Source organism: Micromys minutus (genome assembly GCF_963924665.1).
Source record: "Micromys minutus genome assembly, chromosome: 11".
Classification (NCBI taxonomy): Eukaryota; Metazoa; Chordata; class Mammalia; order Rodentia; family Muridae; genus Micromys; species Micromys minutus.
Window position 1 is genome coordinate 24,905,765 of NC_137980.1, and position 24,346 is coordinate 24,930,110.

Genomic DNA, 24,346 nt, shown 5'->3' on the forward strand with positions numbered 1-24,346 from the left:
GTATGCATATATACTGTGTCTGTATGTAGGTATGTACAGTATAAGGGCCTACAGAGTCTAGAAGGAGGGCATTGTATCCCCTGGAGCTGGAGTTACAGGTTGTAAGTCACACAAACTGGCTACCAGGAGCTGAACCTGGGTTTGCTGGAAAAGCAGCATATTCTGTTAACTGCTGTTTCTTATCCCTAGTTGTTACAGTTTTAAGTGTATGTTCACTTCTTGGTCTTCTGATCTGTTGGCCATTGTTGTTCACAACCTTCTGTGATTTCCCAACATCAGCTTTTTTTTTAGTGTTCTTTTTGTTTTTGTTGCTAGTAGAATTTTCTTAGTTTTTAGTTTTGCCGGTCTTTTTCATTTATCTGGGTCTTAGTTTCTCTCATGTCCTTCTTTCTAATTTGTTTTAGCTTAGCTCTTTCTCGTTCCTTGGCATAGTTTGTAAATCCCCTAGTGATGTCTATTTTGATGCAGTGATTCAGAGTCAGGTTTTAGGTCACTGGTACAGAAATGCCTGTGAATTCTAGGACTTGAGGTAGCTTGGGCTACAGACTTATCCAGGGCTTGTCTCAGAGGAGCCTTTCATAGAATTTGCTGAGAGAACAAAATGCCAACTTTTACTGATAAATACATTTTCTGCTTCCCTTCTGCTGTTGTCTTTAGTTTCATTGTATTAAAGTCAGATAGATGCTTTTATATTCTTAAATTATCTGATTATACTTTTCTGAAATTTGTCGTTTTCTAAAATATATTTGCCTCTTGAGCATAGTTTCTCTTTTCACACCAGATGTTATTTTGCACATTTGTTATGATTACTGAACTGATTGTCACATGCTACTAACTAAAGACCTTTCTTCCTGTCATCCCTTCTCTGGTCAGTGTGCACCTAACATTTAGTGCTCATTTTTCTGTAGATTCCACATGACATTTTTAGTGACGTTGATACTTAGCTCTATTAGAAGATCTCTGTTGGAATTTGTTTTTCTCATGATTAGAATATAGTGTGTGGTATTAGGAAGACACATTTGACAGATCCAGCCCTCTCCCAAGCCCTGCTGAGGTAAAGTAGCCAAAAGATCTGATGTCTCTCGCCTTACTGCTTATGTAGAAATATTCCTCTTCTCTTTCCAATTAGGCCTGAGCTTGAAAGTGCTCCTTTCAAACTGGAAAGTTGAAGGTAACTGGTGCTGGTTTTGGTAAGGGTGCAGAGAAAAGAGGTCATTTGTGGACTACAGTGGGAATGTGACTTAATGAAGCCTTTGTGGAGAACAGGAACAAGAACAGATTTATCAGTGCAGTCCAGCAGCCCCACTGTGTTTCCACAGGAATTGATATATGTATGCGCAGAGCTGTCTGCTCCTGAGCAACTGTAGTAGTAATTATGATAGAAATATGGGTGAAGACCGGTGTCAAGCAGATAGATGAGGAAGAGGGAAGTGTGGACATACAGGGTGAACAGAAATGAAAGTTCTGTCCACACCAGACAAAGTGGATGAATGGAGGACCTTATACTGAGGGAAAGGAGACAACAAAAAGATAGCAGCTCATGACCTCACATGCGTGAGAAGCCGCAGGAACTTGAACTTGGAGTAGAATAAGGGTTTGCCTTAGGCTGGATGTAGATATGTTGAGGAAAGCGCTGAATATTGATCAAAGAACACAACATTTTGTTAGGATAAGGTATGTAATATATTACACAGAATGGTGAGCAGCAACAACGCCTTGTGCGTCTCAGAGTTTGTTAGAAGGAAATGTTTCACCGCTGTACTTTATCTGACAGTGTAAACCCAGGTCAAAATACGACATTTATGCCTTCAGTAAGGTGTGTAAACTTTTTGTTACACACATTAAGTAAGTAAACTTTTTGTTAGTTTGTTTATTTGGTTTTGGTTTATTTGAAACCGGATTTTTCTGTGGAGCCCTGGCAGTCCCAGAATTTCTCTATAAAACCTGGCTGGTCTCAAACTCAAGAGATTGGCCTGTCTGTCTCCTATAACATAAACGCTAACTATTATTTGTTAGCCAAAAATCCATTTGAAAACATGAATGTTTCTAAAGTGTACGAGTGTGAGTTTGGATGCACAGATACATTTGAAAAGTGTTTCTTTCCTGATCTTGAACAGAACAATGAAAGAACAGCAGGAATTACTTCATTTGTACTGTGGTTTTTGTTTTCTTTTGTGGTGCATGTATATAGCAAAATTTAATATTTTAATAATCTTTACTGGGCATAGTAGCACATGGCAGATGACATGTGTGTGTTGTCAGACTCAAGGACTCCTTCCATCCTTGTCAGTCTGCTAACTTCTTTGTGTGACATTCCAAACCATTTATTTATCAGTCTATGTGCAGATTTTTTTCCTATAGGAGACAGCAGGCAGAGGTTGGGATGAGGTGGCTTTTATGGAGACATGCTTTAGCTATCATGCAGAAATGTATAGGGGACCTTGAATAGTGTTGCGTTTTGTTTGTGTGCAGTTCTAGACAAGTAAAGTAGCCCTGGCACTGGGCTGGAGAGTGTTCCCATCCAAACAGCACAGGGAAATGGAGCTTTGTGGCTTCTTGGCATAGTCCCCAGAACAGCATCACCTCAGGAAATGCACTATTTCTCAGAAAGGCAAAGCTGCAGGTCTCAGTGTAGATCCTACAGAAATAGAAAGGGCAGCAGCAGAGCCGTCTGTACAGTAAACCCAGGCGGCCTTTCTCTGCAGATGGAGAACCTCCTTTCTAAAGTACTGCCATCATTTGTGTTCAAACCACACTTGTCGGTCTCCCCAGGCTTTCCTGCTAAGTACTGATATTAGTTTAGGATTTTTGGTTCACAGACTTTCTGTAGAGATAGAACCCCTAAATAACTAATCCCTGGTCCTAATGAATAGACTGATTGAATAGAGGCTGCCTCTGGGCTGTTAAGTATCAACTGTCATTGTAAGTAGATGTGGTTATTTCTTAGTGATGATGTACCCAGAAGTAGAAATGAACTTTTTCTCAATTCTTGAAAATATGAACTAGATTTATTACCCTCTGTTTTACTTGATTATTTTATATCAAATACACATTGGTATTCAAAAATTTAAAATCTCTTATTCAGTCTACATTGCTACGGTTTTAAAACTTGCCAATTGGGCATGATGGTGCACACCTTTAATCTTGGAGGCAGAGGCAGGTGCATCTCAGAGTTTGAGGTCAGTCTAGTCTACAGAGTGAGTTTCAGGACAGCCAGGGCTACTTAGACCCTGTCTCAAAAAACTGTATTAAATCACACCAAATCAAACCAAACCCCCAAAAGTATAACAGCTAGTTGAGGTACTAAACTGAAATAAGAGAGTTTAATGTCTCCAATTTGTTCACACTGTAGGTCAGGATATGCTCAAGTAAAGTATTGACTATTTTAGAATTGCACAGGTTTCACAATTTAATGAGGTAATTGACATAACCCTATTTGCTAGGGTTGATGGGATTAAAAAGTAGGCGATGGACGAGAACTTGAGGTTGACATGTGGAGAAGCTTGGCAGCAAGAGCTGGGTCTGCCCTAGGAACTGCAGCACCCGGAGTGGTTTGTGCGTGGACTGTTGGCAAAGTGATGTCTTCGTTTAGGATAACCTCTGTGAAACAACGTTCAGTTCTGGGAAGGACAGAATTAGATGCTAGTAAGTCTGAGAATGGAGCTGTTGGAGTAATCTAGGCTGAGAATTGAAATATGTGTGGTGTACCCACCACCCCCATCCCTGAGACTATTAAACTTAAAATAACAGCTTGTCTTTAGGTAGGAGGAGAAGATTATAGAATTTTGGACAAGACAAAACTCGTTTTTCAGAATTGGTAGAGATAGATTTTTGGTAAATCCATTTTTAGTAGATTATTAACAGTAAAAGTACTACATATTAAATTGAGGAAGACTGTTGACTCAGTTGTAGTGGTGCACTGCATACTTTTATGCTTAGTTGCTCTTAGCTGCTATCACATTATTATTTTATTAATGTACCCTTTATTTTGGTGTGAACACTATTAGATGAACACTGAAGTGCCTTAGAAGTATATTTTATTCATAAATACTCAACTCCTCATACCTGGGCTCTGCATCCATGGATTTAACAAACCCTGTATTAAAAATATTGGGGTAGATTGTGTTTGTACCAAGCACATACAGACTTGTCTTTCACAGCCTTCACATGGTATTCATTTCTAAAAGTACTGAAGCAATTGTGTAAAGAACAGGGAAGCGTACACATAGATCCACGCAAACAATATGCCATTTTATAGACGGGATCTGACTGTCAGAAGACTCTAATATTCATGTCGGGTCAGAACTAATTGCCCATAGTCTGAGGACCAGTATTACCACTGCTATGTTATTAAAATTAATGAAAGTAATTAATATAAACATTTTAATAACTGCAAATTATGTTTCTTTTACAAATATTTTATGCATACAAGTGTTCATTTTGCATGTGTTTGTGTACCACATGTGTACAGTGCTCACAGAGGTCAGAAGAGGGCAGCAGAGGTCCTGGAGTTATAGACCTTTGTTTCCCTATGGGTCCTGAGATTCCAGCGTTGGTCCTTTGCAAGAGCAGAAGTGCCTACGAATTCTGAGCCACTTCTGCCCCTAAACTTAAGTTTCTTGCTAGAATAGTTTTGCTCCCCTTGAAAAGGCACTTAACAATTTATTGGGCACTAAATTAGTCATGTTATTTGTTGAACACTTTTAGATATTTCATGAAAAAAGTTACATTTTTTAATTTAAAATAGTGTATTATAGATACAGTTTTTCCTACATGAAATGAAGCAAAAAAAAAAAAAAAAAAAAAAAAAAACAAAACTAAGCGATTGTTTTTTTTACATGTATTGTTCCAGGCTTGATTTAATTTTGGATGAGATTATTCTTGCATCGAGATGTTAATAAACCAAAATTTAGGTAAGTAGAACATTTTATTAAATGTTACATGTCAAATAGGAATAATAGCTTATATTTTTAAAAAGTGTCTACAAGTCTAGAATTAAAGAGTTTCAGTAAAATTTTGCAATATGCTCTTAACTTTTTGACCACCTTGGTTCAGTTGAGCCTAGGAGTAAACAGGCAGAGAAACAGTCTTAGTGTTCTTTCCTTACTACTGAGTTCTGACACTTACAAGGCCCTAGAATTGTTGCAGGTTAGAAAATGTGGCTGGTGTTGCTAAACCACTGCTAGTGATCTCCCACTAGGTAGTACAAGGTGTGTTGACTGGTTTGTTTAGTTTTGATTTCTGTAGTGGAGAGAATATAGTACCCTCTGTTGGTTTTACTTTATTTCCTTAACAAAACAATTTAAGCCATGGCTTCTTTCTGTTACTGTAATGTGAGAATGGGGATGTTGAGTCATATGTGTGTGTGTGTTTGGAGGCCAGCGTTTGACATGACGTGTCTTCCTTAGTTACTCTGCATTTTATTTAGGAAGGAAAGGCTCTCTGTGAACCTCATCTGTTCTGTCTCTGTCTTCTGAGCACTGGAATACACTGAATATGGGCCTGGGTCTTCATGCTTGCATGGCAGGCTCACCATCTGTGGACCTGTTTCCAGTGCTGTGACGACTCTTCTGATGTAATGTTCTGACTGCCTTCTAAAGAATGCTGACTTTCAAAACCCTAACTTTGCTGATACTTTGTGTCTGACATGTGAAAGAAAGAATGCTTTTTAAACATGTAAAGCTTTTGACATGATAAACATATATCAGTCAGTAAGTGTGGCCTTAGAATCCAGAGGACAAAAGGATGACAGATGGTGAAGCTGCTGAGTATCTTGGACCCTTTGTGTATATATAGAAAGTTTCATTATCTTGCAGTTCCTTAACTCTTTTCAGTCTAAATCTAATAACCTTGTTAAATTTAGCAAGGTAAGTCTTGTTAAATTTCATTAGTCTGGTTTAGTTTTAGCTGGTTTTTTGAAGTTGTTTTTATGTTAGTACATACACTGTCACTGTCTTCAGATATACCAAAAGAAGGCATAGGATCCCTACAGATGTGAGCCACCATGTGGTGCTGGGAATTGAACTCAGGATCTCTGGAAGAGCAGTCAGTGCATTAACTCCTGAGCCATCTCTCAGCCCAGCTTTAGCTGTTTTTGAACTTCATGCACATAGAATTACATAGTTTGTACATTTAAGTTTTATTTTGCTATTTTTGTTTCATTCATGTTGTTAGAATACCATTATTTGTCTTTTGTGTTCTGTAAACCTCTGTTCTCAGTTCCAATTCTTATCCCTTCTGCCCCCTTCTAGACTCCTTTCTATTTTACCCCATCAATAGCAGGAGGAAATGTAAGCTGTCTGTGTCATGGCGTGTGGTTATTTAGCTGTGCCCACGAGCCTGGGTTAGAGGCACTGCCAGGATCCTTTCCAGTAGTTACAGCTTTTCTTCTGCAGTGGTCATTCATTATTTCTTGTCTCATAAACCTGGAGCCAGGCCTGGCCTCATTCAGTAGGCTATTGTCTGAGTTATTGTTTCTATTGCTGTTCAGTGAGACCATGATCAAGGCAACATTTAAAGTAAGTGTTTAACTTGGGGCACACAATTGCAGAGGGTGAGTGAGTCTATGACCATCATGGCTGGGAGCAAGGCAGGAGGCAGGCAGGCATGGTGTGGGTGGGAGCAGTGGCTGAAAGCTTACATCCTGAGACATTTTGACAGAGAGCTAACTGAGAATGGGGTGGGCTTTTTAAAACCCAAAAGCCCAACCTCCTCCAACAAGGCCACAACCAGTCCTTCCCAAACAGTGCCACCAACTGTGGCCCAAGCATGCAAAAACGTGAGCCTGGTCCTCTTACCTGACTGTGATCCTGTTGAAGGTAGACAGCCCTAGGAACACAGTGTGTACCCAACATAGGTCAATAACAGTTCTTTCTGAGATAGGATTTCAGAATTGTGTAGAACGGGCCTGGGTGGCTGTTGTTTGCTGCAGGAGCCAGTGAGGGCAGCATAGAGATGTTTGGAATGAGGATGTGTCTTCAGTCTTTTGATTCAGTTGAAGTAAATAATCTTTCTTACAGACTTTTAGCTACTTGAATATCATTGATTTTGATTCCAATTTCCATGCAAAAGTACTATTATGTTTTGTAAAAATTTAAGTATTTTCTTGTACTCTCCTCAGGTTGTTTTACTGGTGAAGTTGAAAAACTTAGAGAAAATGTTACTAATTTAAGTAAAGAGAGTGGGAGGGTTGGTCACCCGAGTCAGCAGTGAAGAGAGCACCCTCATGTTCCTGAAGGTGGAAATGAGTAAAGACCAAAGCACTGTGACCTAGAACTGTGCATACTTTTATTTTATCACCACAAACACATTACATATATGTAGGTTGATGTCAAGGCAATACATGATCAGACAGTAGGGAGTGGGGCGGGGACAGAGTGGGTAAAGCGGAAGAGGAGGGAGAGGCGGCAGAGGAAGATGGTTCAGATCAAGGTGACTCAGATGCTTTTATCTTGTATAGATGGGCAGTTTATATCTTTATTAATTAGCATTAAATTTATTGTTTAGATGTATTGTAGATTGAGAATTTAACATATAAATCTTTTTGATAAATTAATGATTATGGAGTCATGTTTTTACTGGGAAGTGGAGAAAAGTGTGTGATAGCAACATGCTGGGGTAGTCGTGCCCACTCAGGACAGAACAGCAAGGGTGGGTGGAGTGGACTGCGCCTGGGTCAGAAGAAGCTGGTATCTGTGAGTACACTTAGCGGAGGAGTGGAGCTGCTATAAATATACCCCGCAGTGCCATGTGGCTCTACAGGAGCCGGCACTAGTGTGGGATAAGAGGTATATACCTTTTAAATACACACACACACACACACACACACACACACACTCTATTGGGGAGTGATGTATATAAAAAGTTCAAGTATTTGACAGGTTCTTTTCTCCTCAGTATTGTAACCTTGGCTAGTTGGGTTGGCTATCACAGTCAGTCACCTGGGGTTTTTATGCCTGAAACTAGATTGCCTTGTAGCAGGTCCAAAGCAAGAAGAGGTTCTTCCCCACTGGGATCAATTTATGTCTTGTCTTCATTGCAGCTTTGGCAATAAAGGCTGAATACAGTTAGCTGCGGACCCCTTCTTGTGCTATTCTGTCTTCTAGAAGAGTTTTTGTTGTTACTGTTGATTAACTTGTATTTCCTTCTGGGTATAAAGGGTGGTCTTCTTACACTGCTTGATTTGCATATCTCTAGCTCTTTGATTTGCAGGTCTACAGAGTTTAGACTAGATATTTCCTCTTCAAGGTCTTTAGATGTACCTCAATTTCAGATTTTTCCTGTTTGAATACAACCCTGGATAAAAGAACTGTTTTCATTGGTTGGATAGAAAATTATGGGCAGAGGGAGGCTTGCACTGAAGTTTTAGTTCCAGAAGTTATTTTATAAAGACTTCATTTTTTGGACATTCATGTTGCCAACTTTATTGGCATTTCATTTCTCGATGGTTTTGAGATAAGGTCTCACTGTGTATCCTAGGATGCTCCCATACTTGCTGCCATCTTCCTGCCTCAGCTGTTTGAGTGCTCGGGATTGCAGGCACACTCTGCCATGCTTGGTTTACTAACAGGTGTGTTTACATTGTACTAAGCGTAGGACTTACTTGAATTGTTAATTGTTTTCAAATTGTTTAAACAAGTACTTTGAGTTCATCAAAAATAATAATGGTAACTGTCTTCATATTGATAGATAATTGTTTCAGCTTTAGAGCTAATATCATTGTTAGGAACCAGATGTTCCTCAAGCCTGCCTTCAGCAACTTAGTGTCAGCAGCCACATGTGACACATGATCACTGTATTCACGAGTTACATAGTCTTTATAAAACCTCTCATCATCACACATGCCCTGTCCGTCTGTCTGTCTGTCTTTCTGTCTGTCTCCTTCTCCTTCTCTTGTTTCTGCTCATAGGCAGCCTTTCACCACCATCCCATTGTCCCCCAGTAAGTCTCTTGTGTGAGGTCTGTTTTGTGCTGTGATCTTTGCAGCATTCTGTGGCTCGCACCCACCAAGGTAATCTTCTACTCTGAAATCCTAACTGTCAGGAGGTTCAGAAGTGGTAATGACCAGCATATGGCCAGGAGGATGATTGCAAAGCTAGAGCCTAGGACTTCTTCCATACTGTGCTTTTGAGAAAACCAGTAAAGCTTCTCGCTAGTCAGAGAATTGTGAGGCTTCCCTACCACATGACTGTTGATCTGTAAAATGTTTTTAAATATCAGTTGATTTATTTAATGGCATCTGAATTTGTTATTGTAGTTAAATTGTTTTTAGTCCATCCTTGATAATAGTTCTTAGACTTAGGGAGAAAGATGATTGGATATGTTCTACAGTCTTGAGTTGCTGAAAACCAAAGGCAATGGGCTTTATTACATACTTTATATTCAAGTGTTTAATATAGTACCTTACTTATAGTAGATGTTTGTTTGAAAATCCGGGCTGGCCTAGAACTTCACTGTATATCCCAGGTTGACCTAAAATGCAAAATCATCTTGTCTTAGCCTGGGAAGTTCTGGAATTAGTCTGAATTCTGCTCAGACTAAGTAGACACACTTAAGGGCCTCCCACAGAAGTGACAAATTGAAATGTAGAAAAACCTTGTGATTTATCTAGTTAAACTTGAGGACCTGTGGCAGAAGAGATAGCCTAAGAAGTGAGATAAGAAAAGGGAGACTTGGTGGGACCAAGAGACTCACATCGCTTTCAATGTAGAACTCATTTTGAGGAGAGAAGGAGGGATATAGTGCTTTGTGCCAGGGACTAGAGTAGAGAATAAGGCTGGACCATGTTATGTTGGGTCATATAAACCATTTAAAGAGTTTGATTAACAGAATAATAATAAGTATTTCTGGCAAAAGAACCCAGTAAAGAACTAGAAAACAGATCACGGGGATGCTAGATTGTAACCAGGATGGACTGTCATAGGAGGATAGACAGTCAGACTGACCTCACAGTAGTAAAGTGTAGTTAGGAACATGTGGTTGGCTTTGAGAGATTTTATCAGCTTTGGTATTTACTTACACTGCAGTTGGGGCTAGGGAAGTTAAGGCAGCAGTTAGGATGTTGCATGTTCCTAGTTTGGGCAGTGAGACTGTCATAGATGGGAACCATGGGGACGATGAGTGTTTGGAACAAATAAGAACTAAGTTTTAGTTAAATTGAGCTTGAAGCAGCCTGAGCCAGGTGAGCTGAAGGTGACATTGAGCTCTCAGAGAGGCCTGAGAGTCACCAGTGCCTTTCTCTCTCACACACTCAGTTTTGCTCATTAGTATTTGACCTAAAGGTAGTTGAAAACGATTTACTTCTTTCTGGTTTGGTTAGACTTCTGTGCAGACAGCCCTTTGTTTTTGGAGACAGGTTTACAGTGTGTAGCTCTGGCTAGACATTATGTCTTTTGATATTTCTTTATAAGAAGAAAGTCAAAGAATGGCCGTCCCGTGTATGAGCTTGCTTCTGGTTCCTGGAAGGCCGGGATGCCACATGTGAGTGTAAGCCTCCTTGCATCCCATCCCCAGAATATCACTTTCTCAAAATATTTGTGGTACACATACCAAGCTCTTGACTAACTAAATAAACTAACTAAAAACACGGGATGGTGGTTTGAATAAGAATGGGCCCCAGAGGCTGATATGTTTGAATACTTAGTCATTAGCGAGCGGCACAGCTTGAGAAGGATTAAGAGATGTTGTCTTGTCAGGAAGTGTGCACTGAGAGTGGGACTCAGGTTTCAGAAGCCCAGCCCAGGTCCAGTGTTTCTCTGTCCTGCTGCCTGCTGTAATGGTAATGGACGGTAATCCTGAAACTAAGCAAGCCCTAGTTAAGTGCTTTTCTTATAGGAGTTGCTGTCTGTGGTCAGGGTGAGTCTTCACAGCAACAGAACAGTAATCACAGGACACATGGCAAGAAGAATAGGTACAAAATATTGATACCTCCTGTAGCACCTCTGTAGCTTCACAAATGTTTATAGCTTGGATTCTTTGATTAAAATGTAAGACTATGGTAAGCTTAGATTTACTATTTTTAAAAAGATTTTGTTTTATTTATGACTATTTTGCCCATATTTATGTTTGCATACCACATGTATGTCTCGTGCTCACAGAGGCCAGAAGAGGGCACGGGATCCCTGGAACAAGATTTATGTGTAACTGTATTCTTTTGCTACTTATTTGGGTTCTTTTACCTACTACCCTTCTACTCCAATCTCTTCCAACCTCACAACACTAGGCGGAGAAAGAAGGTTAGAGGGGAAAGGGGTATACATCTCTTTAGACTACTGATTGCTAATTAGGGTCATTGAACTCCTAGGACAAGTCCAGTCTTCATTGTCAGGCTATCTGCAATCAGCAAACCAGAAATTTAGCAAAAGCAGCAGCAGGAACCACCAGAAGCAGAGCAGCGCAGCCACCACCTTTCTCAGGGCCTTCTCAAGAGCCCCCAGAATTCCAAACGTAAACTGTCTGCAGCTGGCATAACCACATCTGTGCCAGAGCACAAGACAGATCAGTCAGCTGCTGTGGACAGTCTGAAGCAAATCCATGTTCCACACCGGGGCTTAAATAAAACAAAAACATATTCACATAACATAGCCTGCTTTTAAAGAAACCAAAGTTCTACTATAGCTATCCATACACCCTGTGGGTGCTTTCTTTATCCTCTGCAAGAGCTAGCCAGGGCTCTTAACTGCTGTGCCGTCTCTTCAGGCCTTAGAAAGTTTTTTTTTGTTTTTGTTTTTATTTTTATAATTCTGAGACAGCATCTCTGTAACCCTGGCTGGCCCAGGCACTTGTTATTTCCTAAAGAGCTGTGCTTCCATCTCTCACAGAAGGCTTTCTCTCTTCCAGCCCCGCCTCGCTCCGAGCACTTGGAATCAAACAGTGTTCTGCCCCCATACTGGGCTTTGCCTTCCCGCTTCTGCCTGGCATGTGGATGGGACCCCTAGTCCCAACTCCCGGTGCGATGCCAGTGGCACTGGGTATGCAGGAGACTGGGAAGCACAGCCTTCTCCCAGACTCTGCTGTTTCCCACACACTCCCCACCCAACAACAATGTGCTACCACGCCCCAGGTTTCTGTGTTTGTGTGTTTGTTTTACTCTTGAGAAGATTTTAGACTTTTTTGCCTGGTTTGGCAAAACCATGATATCCAGGCTTATTTTACTTAACATTTATTCAGTACTGGACATTGTTACTAATATTTTATAAATATTAATACATTTTTTTGTTTGGTAATTAACAGGATTAAAATTATTACACCACTTTTATATCAGTAAGATAGTTTTTAAAATAAGGTGGGTGTATTAGTCGGTGTTCTCTAGAGTCACAGAACTTATGGAATGTCTCTACATATTAAGGGAATTTATTGGAATGACTTGCAGTCTGCAGTCCAGCTAATATAACAATGAGCAGCCCTGAATGGGAAGTCTGAGAACCTAGTAGCTGCTCAGTCCCTTGAGCTTAGGTGTTTCAGCTGGTCTTCTGTAGAAGCTGGAATCCTGAAGAAGTGAGTATGTTCCAATAGATGTGTTGGCATGTAATTGCAAGCAGGCAAAGAAGAGTGAGCCTTCCTTCTTCCAGTGTTCTTATGTGGGCCTCCAGCTGAAGGTGTGGCTCAGAGTAGAGGTGTGTACCACCATGCCTGGATTTGAAATTCGCTTTGTCCTAGGCTGTCCTTGAACTCAGAGATCTGCTTGCCTCTGCCTCCTGGGATTGATATGGTGCACTGCCTTGCCCTGAGCCTAAGCTTTTTGTGGCCTCTATGCCTCAAGACTGGATCACAGGTTGCCCTCCCTTTCTGGACTATACCTCATTCCAGATGTAGTCAAGTTGACAACCAGGAATAGTCAACACTATGGTACTCACCTTTAATCCCAGCACTTGGGGGACAGAGGCAGGTGGATCTCTGAGTTCAAGGACAGCCTGGTCTACACAGCAAGACTCTGTCTTGGGGGATTGGTGATAGGGGGACCAAACAAACAAAAAGCCCTCACAAAATATACACAGTTAAAATTCTTAATTCCATCTGCATGTTTATGCACCTTCCCCAGGTTATTTTGAAAAACACAGATAGAGTATTGGTTTCCACTCACATAAATTCACATTTTTTGTACTGATCTAATTATCATTTAAATAGAATTATTAAATATTTTCCTTTTTTATAACTACCTTATTTCACTTTGTGCTTAAGGTTTTCCATATTGTGATGTTTTGCCAGCCTCCTTTAGAAGGTTGTGTGCATTCACCGGTGGACATGTGGGCTGCCTTCGGTCTACAGCTTGTGAATAATACACACATTCTGAGTGTATAATCTGCTTTCCGTTTCCTGTGGGAGCTGCATCACTTGACGTTGCCTCCAACACTGTACAGATGCTTCTTTTTCTGTCTTTGTTTATGTTTTATGTTCTCTCTCTCTCTCTGTGTGTGTGTGTGTGTGTGTGTGTGTTACGTTTGGTAGCAGCTATCCTATTGGTAGTGAGGTGGTGCCTCATTGTACTTTTATTTATTTGAGAAAGAGTCTTGTAATTTCAAGCTGGCCTCAGACTCCTGGTTCAAGAGACTTTTCTGTTGTAGCCTCTCTAGTGTTGAGCTGCCAAGCTGGGTCTTATTGACGATAATGATGAAGCATCTTTTCATGTGCTTGCTGGCATCTGTTTGCCAGTGTTGGAGAACTGTCTATTCAGATTCCTGGCTCATTAAAAACCCAGATCATTGGGGTGAGTGTTGCTTTCAAGTTGTGGAAGTTCTTTATATCATGGGTATAAACCTTTTGTTACATGACATGAAATGTTTTCTCGATTCACTAACATCACCTCACTGCCGACTGTTTTGTTGAGGAAAAGGCTGACAGTTTATAAAATGTAATCTCTCCACTCACATTTGTCTTGCTTTTGGAATCATTTCCAGGAAATTATTGCCAAACCTATGTGGTGATACTTTTCTTTTCGTCTAAGTATTTTGTAGTTCTATACAGCTGAGGTTTACCTTTGACCTTGTGATCAGTCCATCTGCCTCTCATTTGGTATCACCATACTTGGTATATGCAGTGTTTGTGATTGAACCAGGGCTTTGATCCTTACGCTAGTTGATGTACGTCCTCAGCCCCATTTTTAGTTTTGGTATGTTTGATCTTACTCATTTTAATGATATTTTAGTTTGCTGTCCAATGAGAATTAAAAAAAATAATTTTTATTTTATGTGCATTGGTGTTTTGTGTGTCTTTTTTTAAGGTGTCAGATTCCCTGGACCTGGAGTTACAGTTGTGAGCTGCCATGTAGGTCCTGGGAATTGAACCCAGATCCTCTGAAAGAGCAGCCTGTGCTCTCAATCACTGAGCTTTCTCTCCAGCCCTGTCCATAGATTTTTATATGAATTTCAGGATGGGTCCTTATATTCTGAGAATGTCATTGGGATTCTGATGGTGGGGGGAATAGCATTGAATCTGTTGATTTCTTTATACAGTGTTGACTTCTGTCATGGTTATTATTATTATTATTATTATTATTATTATTATTATTATTATTATTATTGTCTGTCAAATTGACTGCATGTAGAATTAACTAAGCCAGGATAAACCCCTGAGGAATTGTTCTTGGTCAAATTACTTGAACTGGGAAAACCCCACTTTTGATATGGGAAGATTCACCTTTAATCTGGCTACACCTTCTGTTGTCAGCCTATAGAAGGGAGGCAGAAGAAGGAAGTTCCTGCTCATTGCCTGCTTGCCCACACTGTCTGTCAAGTTCATTCCATTCCCAGTTGTTTGGGATTTTGACATACCAAAGACCAGCTGAGACATCCAGTTTTGTGAGCCAAACAACTACTAGATTCTTGGGCTTCTACAGGTATAGACAGCCATTGTTCTGGATTCTTGGGCTTCCATTGGTATATGGCCATTGTTGGACTGGCTGGATCACAGTCTGTAAGCCACTGTAATAAATTTTATTCATATATATCTTCAGACATATGTTAACATATATACTCATTTTATAAATTGTTTCTGTAGAGAACCCTAAGTAATACAACTTCTTTTTTAGTTTAGAATCAACAAGTAACGTGATTGCTGGGTGCAGCAACTATCTCCTAATTTGTAAACCATTCTAAGATAAATTCTCTAGTAGTGGATTTCAATGGATCCACCACCTGAACCAGGGGGCTTCCTGTACCTACATCCTAGTCTCCATGTTCCCCTGTCCAAAAGCAAGTTCTTTTTATTTTGCCTCTCCTCTTCCCCTCTCTGACCCGGCAGTCCCACCTACTCCTCGCCCAATGATTTGTTCCTAGAAATCTTTATTCATTAGGGGAAGGTTCACAGGAAGTTACCTGAGTGTATTTTACTCCTCATCCCATCTTCTTGGGGAAGAGGAATTAGCAACAAAATACAAACAGCATCAGGGCTTTCCACAACACTTTCCCCTTTCTGTCCAATTAAAAGACTTATTTCTTTCAAATATAAGTTGAGCATAACTATCACCATTCTGTATTTACAAAGTACAAAATATACCTAACACCCAGTCCATCATTTTTGTCAGTTAAATAGAATATCCTAACTTAAAAAGGCTTATGATTTCATATCTGTTATGTCCTGGTTTAGCTTGTATACTATCTGAAAACTATCTTCTCAGATATATTCTCTCAACGTTAAACACCCTGGGTTGGCTGTGAGACTATAACTAGTCTTCAATCCCATCAGAAATCTGAGAACCACCAATATTATCTGAAAATACAGGAAGCCTAACTGAGATAGCTTGTAGAGACAGCTGCCTATGTTTATAGGCCCCATATAGCAGGAAGTTGGAGCGTCAGTTTTCAGCCTTCTGGCCTAGGATCATTAGACAGACAGGATTGAATACCCTGACTTGTCAGAGATTATTAGTTGACTATTCTGTATGGTGTGTCCTTTTTCTGCACAATATTTTCTGTAGATGAGATAGGCTATTTCTGAGCTCGAGAGATGGCTCAGTGGTTAAGATCACTGACTGCTCTTCCAAAGGTCCTGAGTTCAATTCCCAGCAACCACATAGTGGCTCATAACCATCTGTAATGGGATCTGATGCCCTCAGCTACAGTGAACATAAAAAAATAAATATTTTAAAAAAAGGAAAGAGAAATAGGCAATTTCTGCCCAGTGGTTGCCTAGCCACAATGAACTAACTACCTTACCTGTAGGTAGAGACACTCAATTTCTTCTTTGAATCCACAGAAGGGGAGCTGCTAGGAGCAGATATGTCTCAACAACAAAAGAATAATATTTAATGTTACATTTTGTGTATTTCTAATTTTTTTGAAAACTGTCTATGTAGTCTGCTAACTACTCTCAGCTGTTTCTAATTAAAATATCTTAAAAACACCTGAACAGTAAACTCAGAGCCATGAATTTGCTATCTAGTCCTTAACTCCAAGGCATTAAACATCTCAGGTCAGTTTGTAATGTATTTATAGAAGAACTGGGTCCAAGCCTTGTATTATTAAATGTTTTATGTAGGCTCAATGCCTAAATTAGAGTAAGAATATTAATCCCAATTTTATATCAATAAGAAATTCATACCAATGAAAACCTCAAATTTTGTATCAAAATAAATTCTGTACCAAAGTAAGAAATCATAACTTCAACTTAGTAACAATGACAGGGATTTCTACCAAATGAGATTATGGCTGCACAATCAATTCTAGCTCCTTCCCTGTTAATTTAGAACCATTTCCAAGTTCCCTGGAAAGACAACTTAGAATAACCACCTCCAGACCCCCAAGTCCTGGGATCTGGGGCAATGACTTCATAACTACTTCCAGCTGGATATGGGCGTTGAGATATCTTTGAAAAGAGGAAGAAGGGTAGAGAAAACTGAGGAGTTGTTTGGCCTTAAGAAGACCACACCACCGATTGTTGTAGCCTCTGATGTGTCTGACTGGATCTGGCTGATAGTCCCTGAGATCAGGAGTTCAAGCAGGTCAGTTCAGCATGTCTGATGGCGAGGCTCACCAAAGCTGTACATTCTGCAATATTTAAATCTCAAAATTTAAGTATCATCAAGATATCTATGGATTGTATTAGTCTGTGTAGGGTGTACAGATTCGTTAGGATGAAATTTTGTCCCTTTTTTGTTTTATTCTGTTGAATCTAGTTCTTCTGGGGGTCTCCGTCTATCAAATCTGATTCATATAGCGCTGGGAAATGTCCAGAGCTTAATCACTTTTTCTAAAAACTCAAATACAAAACTTTTCTCTCAAATCAGCATAATCTTTAACCAGTAACCAGAAAAACATTTAGCTTGATGTTCTCTCCCAGAGGAATAATATAACCGTAAAACTCAGAATCATACCCATTTTTGAAAATTAAAACACTCTAAAACAAATGAAGTAAGAAAATACTGTATAAGCCTATTCTTGGGCTTCTATTCTGTCATGTCAGGAAATCAACTCAGAATCCCGTGGAGCCCCCGAGCAAAGAATGTGAGTTTCCTGCAGACTATGTTATACCATCCATCCGTTATGCTCTCTGCCTTGAGCCATATACATCCATCAATATCTGTTCATAACAGGCAGTTATCACTGCTCTCTACTTGGAGTCAGTGACTAATTTTCCTTATTCTAGTTCCAAACCACGGGCAAAATTCCCCACGTGATTTGAACAAAAGCTGTATATAAACTTATCCTAAAAGCAAATAAACCAGCCTTTGAATTAAATCATACTCCAGTCAACATCTGCTAAGGAAGCAGGCGGCTTCTATGGCTCTCTGACTCAGAGCAGCCATCTTGTCTCTTCACAGCAGGGGACCTCAGAGCCCCTTTTTGTTTCAAGGCTCCCACATGCATTAAGCCATCACATGATCCAACTCTGCCTCAATCACCAAATCTCCAAATTTCTAACTAAATTTTTAATTGTAAGATCGCAATCTTAAATTTCTTGTGGCTTCTTGCCTACCATGTTGGACATCATCTGTTGCGTTAAATAATAAAAAGTATACCAAAGCATGCTAAAGTCGGCTGGTCCCCGAAGGTCTCGCTGCCTCCAAGCACCCATGCTATTGCCTCACCACTGGGGGGCCTGGCCTGCTCTCATCTCAGCAGACTCTCTGACCTCCATCTCTCCCCCCCAACTTGCTATGTTCCCATGCCGAGCCGCTGCCAGCCCCACCACTATGCCTTTCTCTGGAACTCAGTTGAGATGCCCAGTGAAGGAAAACACCACACAAATTTAGTTTAGAATCAACAGATTACTCAATAACTGGGTCCAGCAACTATCATCCCAACAGTTCCGCCACCAGAACGGGGGTGGGGGTGGATTTCCCATACCTACATCCTGGCCTCTACCTCTTTACCTGTACAAAAACATACTACACTTTGGTAATAAGTCTTACAACCTGTGTTCATTTAATTTCTCTTAGCACTGTTCTGTGGTTTTCAGGCTGCAAGCTACCAGTCTTGGTCAGGTTTATTCCTGAATGTTTCTGTTTCTGGGATATTGTTGGAAGTAGGATTGTTGTGTTAATTTTCTTTTGAGTTTGTTCATTGTTCACTTTTGGTAGAAGCAGCTTTTCTCTGTGCATTGATTTCTGTGTAGCAGAGCTTTGCTAAGCCTTTTTTCTGTGAGGGTTGGATATGTTTATAGTTTTCTACAGTAACATTTTATCATGCCTGATCCTCTCAGCCCCCTGGCCTTCCTGTTGTCCCCTCCTCTGCTCTCTAGCTAATGCAGAAGTGGCAAACAAAGGCGTATGTGCTTTGTCCCTGGTCTTATCTGTCCCTGGTTATCACTGTTCAGTATGAAGTCAGCTGTGGTCTCCTTATTGGTTCATTTCTGAGTTAGAGTGTGGTTATCATGAAAAGGGATGTTGGATATTGCCATATGCTCTTTAAGTTGATGTGATGTGTTACGTTAGTTTTTATGTTAAAATATCCTTAAGTTTCAACAGTAAATTTCAGTTGGTCAAGATGTGTAGCCATTTTCATCTGCTACTAAGTTATCGTTGGTGGTAATTCATTTGAGGTTCTTGGCTTCTTTCTACTTGAATAAGTGAAGGCTCACAGATGACATTAGTAATGAATCTCTGATGTGCCACAGACTGTAGTTTACTGTTTAAGGAAATACATACAACAAAATGTTAGATGTTATAGCTGCTTGTTACAGTAAATTACACACAGTCACTTGCATGCATATGCACACTATATTGAAAATGATTTAGGCCAGGCAGTGAGTAGCACACATTTAATCCCAACACTCTTTGAGACAGAGGCAGTTGGATCTCTGTGAGTTGGAAGCCAGCCTGGTCTACAGAGCTAGTTCTAGAACAGCCAGGGCTATACAAAGAGACCCTGTCTCAAAAAACAAAACAAAAGAGTTATTTAGATTGGTATTTTTTTAGAGGAGGATTGAGTATCAGTACTTAAAAGAAGGTTTTAAGTACAAACATACTTGAGAATGCTAACATAGGTAATCCTGGCTATCTAGAAAAGTGGAGCTGGGTATGATGGGTGTGGTGGTTTGCATATGCTTGGCCCAGGGAGGGGCACTGTTAGGTAAGGCCTTATTGGAGTAGGTGTGGCCTTGTTGGAAGAAGTGTCTCATTTTGGGCATGGGCTTTAAGACCCTTGTCCTAGCTGCCTGGAAACCAGTCTTCTCCTGTTTGCCTTTGTAATAAGATGTAGATCTCTCAGTTCCTCCTGCATTATGCTTGCTTCCATGCTCCTGCCTTGATAATGGACTGAATCTCTGAACCTGTAAGCCAGCCTTAAATTAATGTTGTCCTTATATGAGTTGCCTTGGTCATAACGTCTGTTCACAGCAGACTAACTCAAACCATATTTTTTCAGCACTTGGGAGGTGCAACCTAGGGGGTCAAGGGTTGGAGGCCAGAGTGGGCTGCCTGAGGCTTTAATGGCATAGGATATAATTTCAGGGCAGGACATTATTGTGCAATCTTATCTTTTGCACAAGTTAATTTCCTGAAGTACATCTAGGAGTTTTACTGACCTAGAATTGTCTTAGGCACAGAAAAGACCTTTTGTTTTGGGGTCTAGGTCTAATTTTTCTATATCATGGGTCAAGTCAATATTCACGTTTCTGTATCGGACATTTAAAGGTTAAGCTATTCTTAAAATTAGGTAATTGACATGGACACCTGTCTAAAGCTGGGTCTGTAGAGATAATGTGTGAGCAGGGTCACCACTTTTCTTTTTTAGACGTTTATTTATTATATGTAAGTACACTGTAGCTGTCTTCAGACACACCTGAAGACGGCATCAGATCCCATTACAGATGGTTGTGAGCCACCATGTGGTTGCTGGGAATTGAACTCAGGACCTCTGGAAGAACAGCCAGTCCTCTTAACCACTGAGCCATCTCTCCAGGCCACCACTTTTCATATGGTTTAGCAGGTACTCTGTTTATATCAATGTTAGCGTGGTATTTCAGAGAATAGAAATTAGTAATGTGTAGGCTAAGCATGGTGTCGCCTGCCTTTAATCCCAGCACCCACAAGGCAGAGGCAGGAGGAATGAGTTTGAGGCCAGCTTGGTCTACAGAAGGAGTTTGAGGACAACCAGAGTTTCACCGAGAAGCCCTGTCTTGGAAAAACAAAAGGAAAAAGGGAGAAATCACTAATGTGTTAGGTCACAGTTGAGCATTCGTATGACGTTTGGTTGAAAACACTTTTTCGTGTGCTTGTATGGCCGAGCCGCCATAGGTCCCACATGGGATCCGTCGGCAGTAGAGTTCCACCATCCCCATTTCTAGAAACAGGCAGTCTGAGATGGTGGTATTTGCAGGTGTATTTTTCCCCGCCTGTCTCCTTGACTTGCAGATAGTCACTGTCTGTTTTTGGTTTTGGGCCTTTGCTGCTGCTCTTTCATGTGTGGAAGTCTGCCCTTAAAGAGATGCATCAGCCTGGATCGAGGCCTGCTTATCAGTTTATTTCAGCGTCAGCCCTCAAGACCTTTTCTAGATGCTGTTTCATTGAGGTATTAGAGGTCAGGGTTTCAACATGTAGTTTTGTGGTAAGCACTGATTTGTAAGAATAGATACATTCAAAATATTCTCTTGTGCAATTGAATGGTTGTATGTGCTGAAGTGACTATTTAGGGTAGCTTATCAGATACTGCTTACTAAAGAATATCTGCTGAAGAGGACAGATAACTTATTTTGTAGTGAATATGTGTTTAATCATACCCCTAGAATAAGATGACAAAATGCAACAGAGTGACTATATTTGTGGCTTTTGTTTTATTATGTTCAGTGACGTATGTATCTGTTTATCTGGGAGGCATCCTCACAGAGAGAAGAGCCATCCACCTGAGGAGAGCTCTAGGACAGCTTTATTTTGAACCATCTGTGGTGATGGAGGGACTGCTATGGGATTGGACACAGGGTGCTGAGCATGTCCTCTGGTTATTGAAGTGCATGCCTAACTGTACATTCACTCAAAGCTTTTTAATTCCAATGATGCCAACATAAAGAAAAGATAGACTTGCAGGATTTGTCAAAATCGCATAGTTTAAAGTAGAAGACAGTCATCGGGTAGCAGGTGGTGGACGGAACACAAGCACTACCCAGTTCTGAATTATTTCTCAGGAGACAGTAATGCTTAGCATTAGGACCTGTTACAGCCTGGTCATCTCATCAGTGTATTAAAATGAGATAGAGACTCATCACTGAAATTGGAATACATTAGAGAACATTTTTTAGCTTTTAGTTTGGGGGTTTTGAATAAATTGTTTTTTCCCCTCAATACAATCTTTTGTCTTTATTGTGTACTGCTGAAAATTATATTACATACATAGCCTTTGAAGTTTTTATCACATATCGGATTCATTTCACACGTATGAATTTTGAGGCTTGTGAGTGAAGTCCCTGACTTTGTGTATGTACTTAGTACAAGCCTGAGAGGAGAAATGTGCTTTCACCACATTTCCATAGTTTCAAGTCAGTTGTGTAACTATGTCAGACAAATGTGATCTTTGAGCAAACTGGTAGCCAGACACTTGTCAAAAACATTTAGCATTTGACTAAACCAGCTGACATGAATAAAGACAAGATTAATTCCTGCCAGTTTACAGGCCTGTTGTTCGTTTATAGTCAGTTTTTACTTTGTTCTGTGTGTCCACTTATGCTGTCCCACACCATCTGATGGCTCACAGCGCAGTTACGACAACAGAGGCTTCTGTCCTTTTGAGCCACAGAGAAGCTTTTTCTTGGATTTTACAGGTGAGTTAGAGTATTGGGTAGCCATCAGTCAGACATTTGAAAGACAGCTGTAAGAGACTGTGCATGAACATGTTACAGAGGACATCAGTAGCTCAAAGGCTTCTGTGCTAATGAGCTTTGTGTGAGTGAGAAGAGGACTCCAGACCGAGGAAGTGCATGTGCAGGGCCTGTGACTGGATGGGACCTGTGAGTCAGATGACCGACGATGGACAGAAGGCAGATGCTGTAATGAGAGATGGATGGGACCCAGCACAGCTGATTCAGCCGTGTTAAGGATTAGATGATGCTCTGAGAGAGGAAAGTGTCCATTGTGCTTATCAAGTAGAGAATGGTTGGAGAAGGAATGAGCTTGGTGGGACATGCCTGTCATCTCAGCACTGAGGAGTCTGTATGTCAAAGAAAAGAGGGCTAGTGGGTTCCATTTAAAGTCTGAGATGCTGTTCTGATTTCTATTAAATACACATGAAAGGCAGTTGTAGTAATGATTAAATGACAAATCTTGGTACCCTCTTCAATGCTTTATGTTCCCAAATAGAAGACACATACAACCTTTATATTTTAATATGCCTTAAACAACACAATAGCTGAGTGTTAACCTCATGCATAACCTCAGGTTAATCCTGAGTTAATACTTACTAATTCTTCGTTCTATCTTAGCTACCTTGGATCCAGTTGGGCATCTCTTTGGGCTTTGCTCTCCCGGCTCCTTCATATGGCGGCTATGTCTGTCTGTCCTCCACTCTTCTCAGGCATGGCTTCTCTCTTCTCTTCCACACTCTCCGGGCATGGCGATCTTTTCTCCCCAGCTCCTGGTCCCAAGCCTGAGAATCCTACAGTCCACCTCTGTCTGTACTCCCTGCCTATTGGCTGTTAGCATCTTTATTTATCAGTCAGAACCAACAGGGGGCAGGTTCCCAGAAGCTATGTGCAGGCACAATTTTGGGGGGAACATAATTAACATTTATAATACAAACAGCTACATTTCCCCCTTTTTGTCCAGTTCAAAGGGCTCCTTTCTCTTAGATATACATTGAGCATAATTATAACAAGCATGTAAGTTGTAAGGTATGATAGACGTTTATAACACCCAGTCTATCATATTTGGCAATCTGGCAAGAATTCTGTCATCTATCCTAACCTAAGGAGTTTACAATTCTGTGCCTCAAATGTTTGATTTTTAACTTGTATTACCAATAGAAAACTATCCCTTCAGCTCTGAAATATTTTCCTTAATGTTAGATAATTTAACTTCAGTTATGAAACTATAATTAGTCTTCAACCCCATCAGAGATTTGAGAAGGAATTACAAAGACACAGCTTCTTAATCTTATATAACTTGTAGAGACAGCTGGCAGACTGGACAGTCTCAGATATTCCATAATGTTGGAGCATCTGTCCATCTGTGAAGAAAAACCCTGTCTGTTCTCCAGAAGCTTGCTTTGTAGTCAGAGGAGAACAACATGCGGTCAGATAGAAGGACGTGATGTGCCCAGAGTTAGAGCACCATGTGTTAGTAGAGAGAATAGTTACTGAGAGTGCCGTCATACTTCATATAGGATGCTCTAGGAAAAGCTGGGGACAGCTAGGCACAGGGTGAGGCATACATGTACTTGGAGGCATAACTTGAGGGCAGAATACAGGAGCATGGCTGAAGAACAGCAGAAAGGCTAAAAGTGAGAGCAGGGAGTAAATGGTTAGACGTTGGTTACTGAGTGTACTTAAAGTAACTGCGCAGCTTTATGAGAGTCACTGCTTAGATGTTCCATATGACTGTATTCTACACATTTTCAATTCAGTAAGTCAGTCAAAATTTAATAATTTCAAATAGCATTTCGTGATTTAAATTAGTTTTCATTCTTTTAAATAAGAAAACATACCCCTTCCCAATGCAGAAGGTATATTGGGTTGAATTGTGTTTTTTTCTAACGGCTATACATTAAACTCCAAATCTCCTATACCCCAGAGTATGGCCTTATTGGGAGATAGGTCTTTACAGATGTAATCAAATTTAAGTATTATTAGAGTAGATCTGATAAGTTGGTTGGTAGGTTTTGAAGTGAGGAAATGTGGGCACCAAGACTCCGAGCTACAGGATGTGAAGTCAAAGGGAAAGGATGGCGGTTTGTGAGCCAAGGAGATTGTTCTCAACCCTTTCCAC

General features: G+C 40.4%; 1 protein-coding gene across 6 annotated transcripts in view; it reads left to right on the forward strand.

Annotated features, from left to right (window-relative positions):
• The window catches only part of ZNF644 (zinc finger protein 644), a gene marked incomplete at its 5' end in the record, with an annotated part of 133,432 nt that overhangs the window by 20,105 nt on the left and 88,981 nt on the right, over positions 1-24,346 (forward strand). For 3 of the 6 annotated variants that reach the window (XM_080925019.1, XM_080925018.1, XM_080925021.1), the window contains one exon: positions 4,853-4,913. The exons of the other annotated variants lie outside the window; for them this stretch is intronic. In XM_080925019.1, the coding sequence (XP_080781145.1) occupies positions 4,870-4,913 (44 nt within the window). The remainder of the gene's footprint in view (positions 1-4,852; positions 4,914-24,346) is intronic. 6 annotated transcript variants of the gene reach the window in all.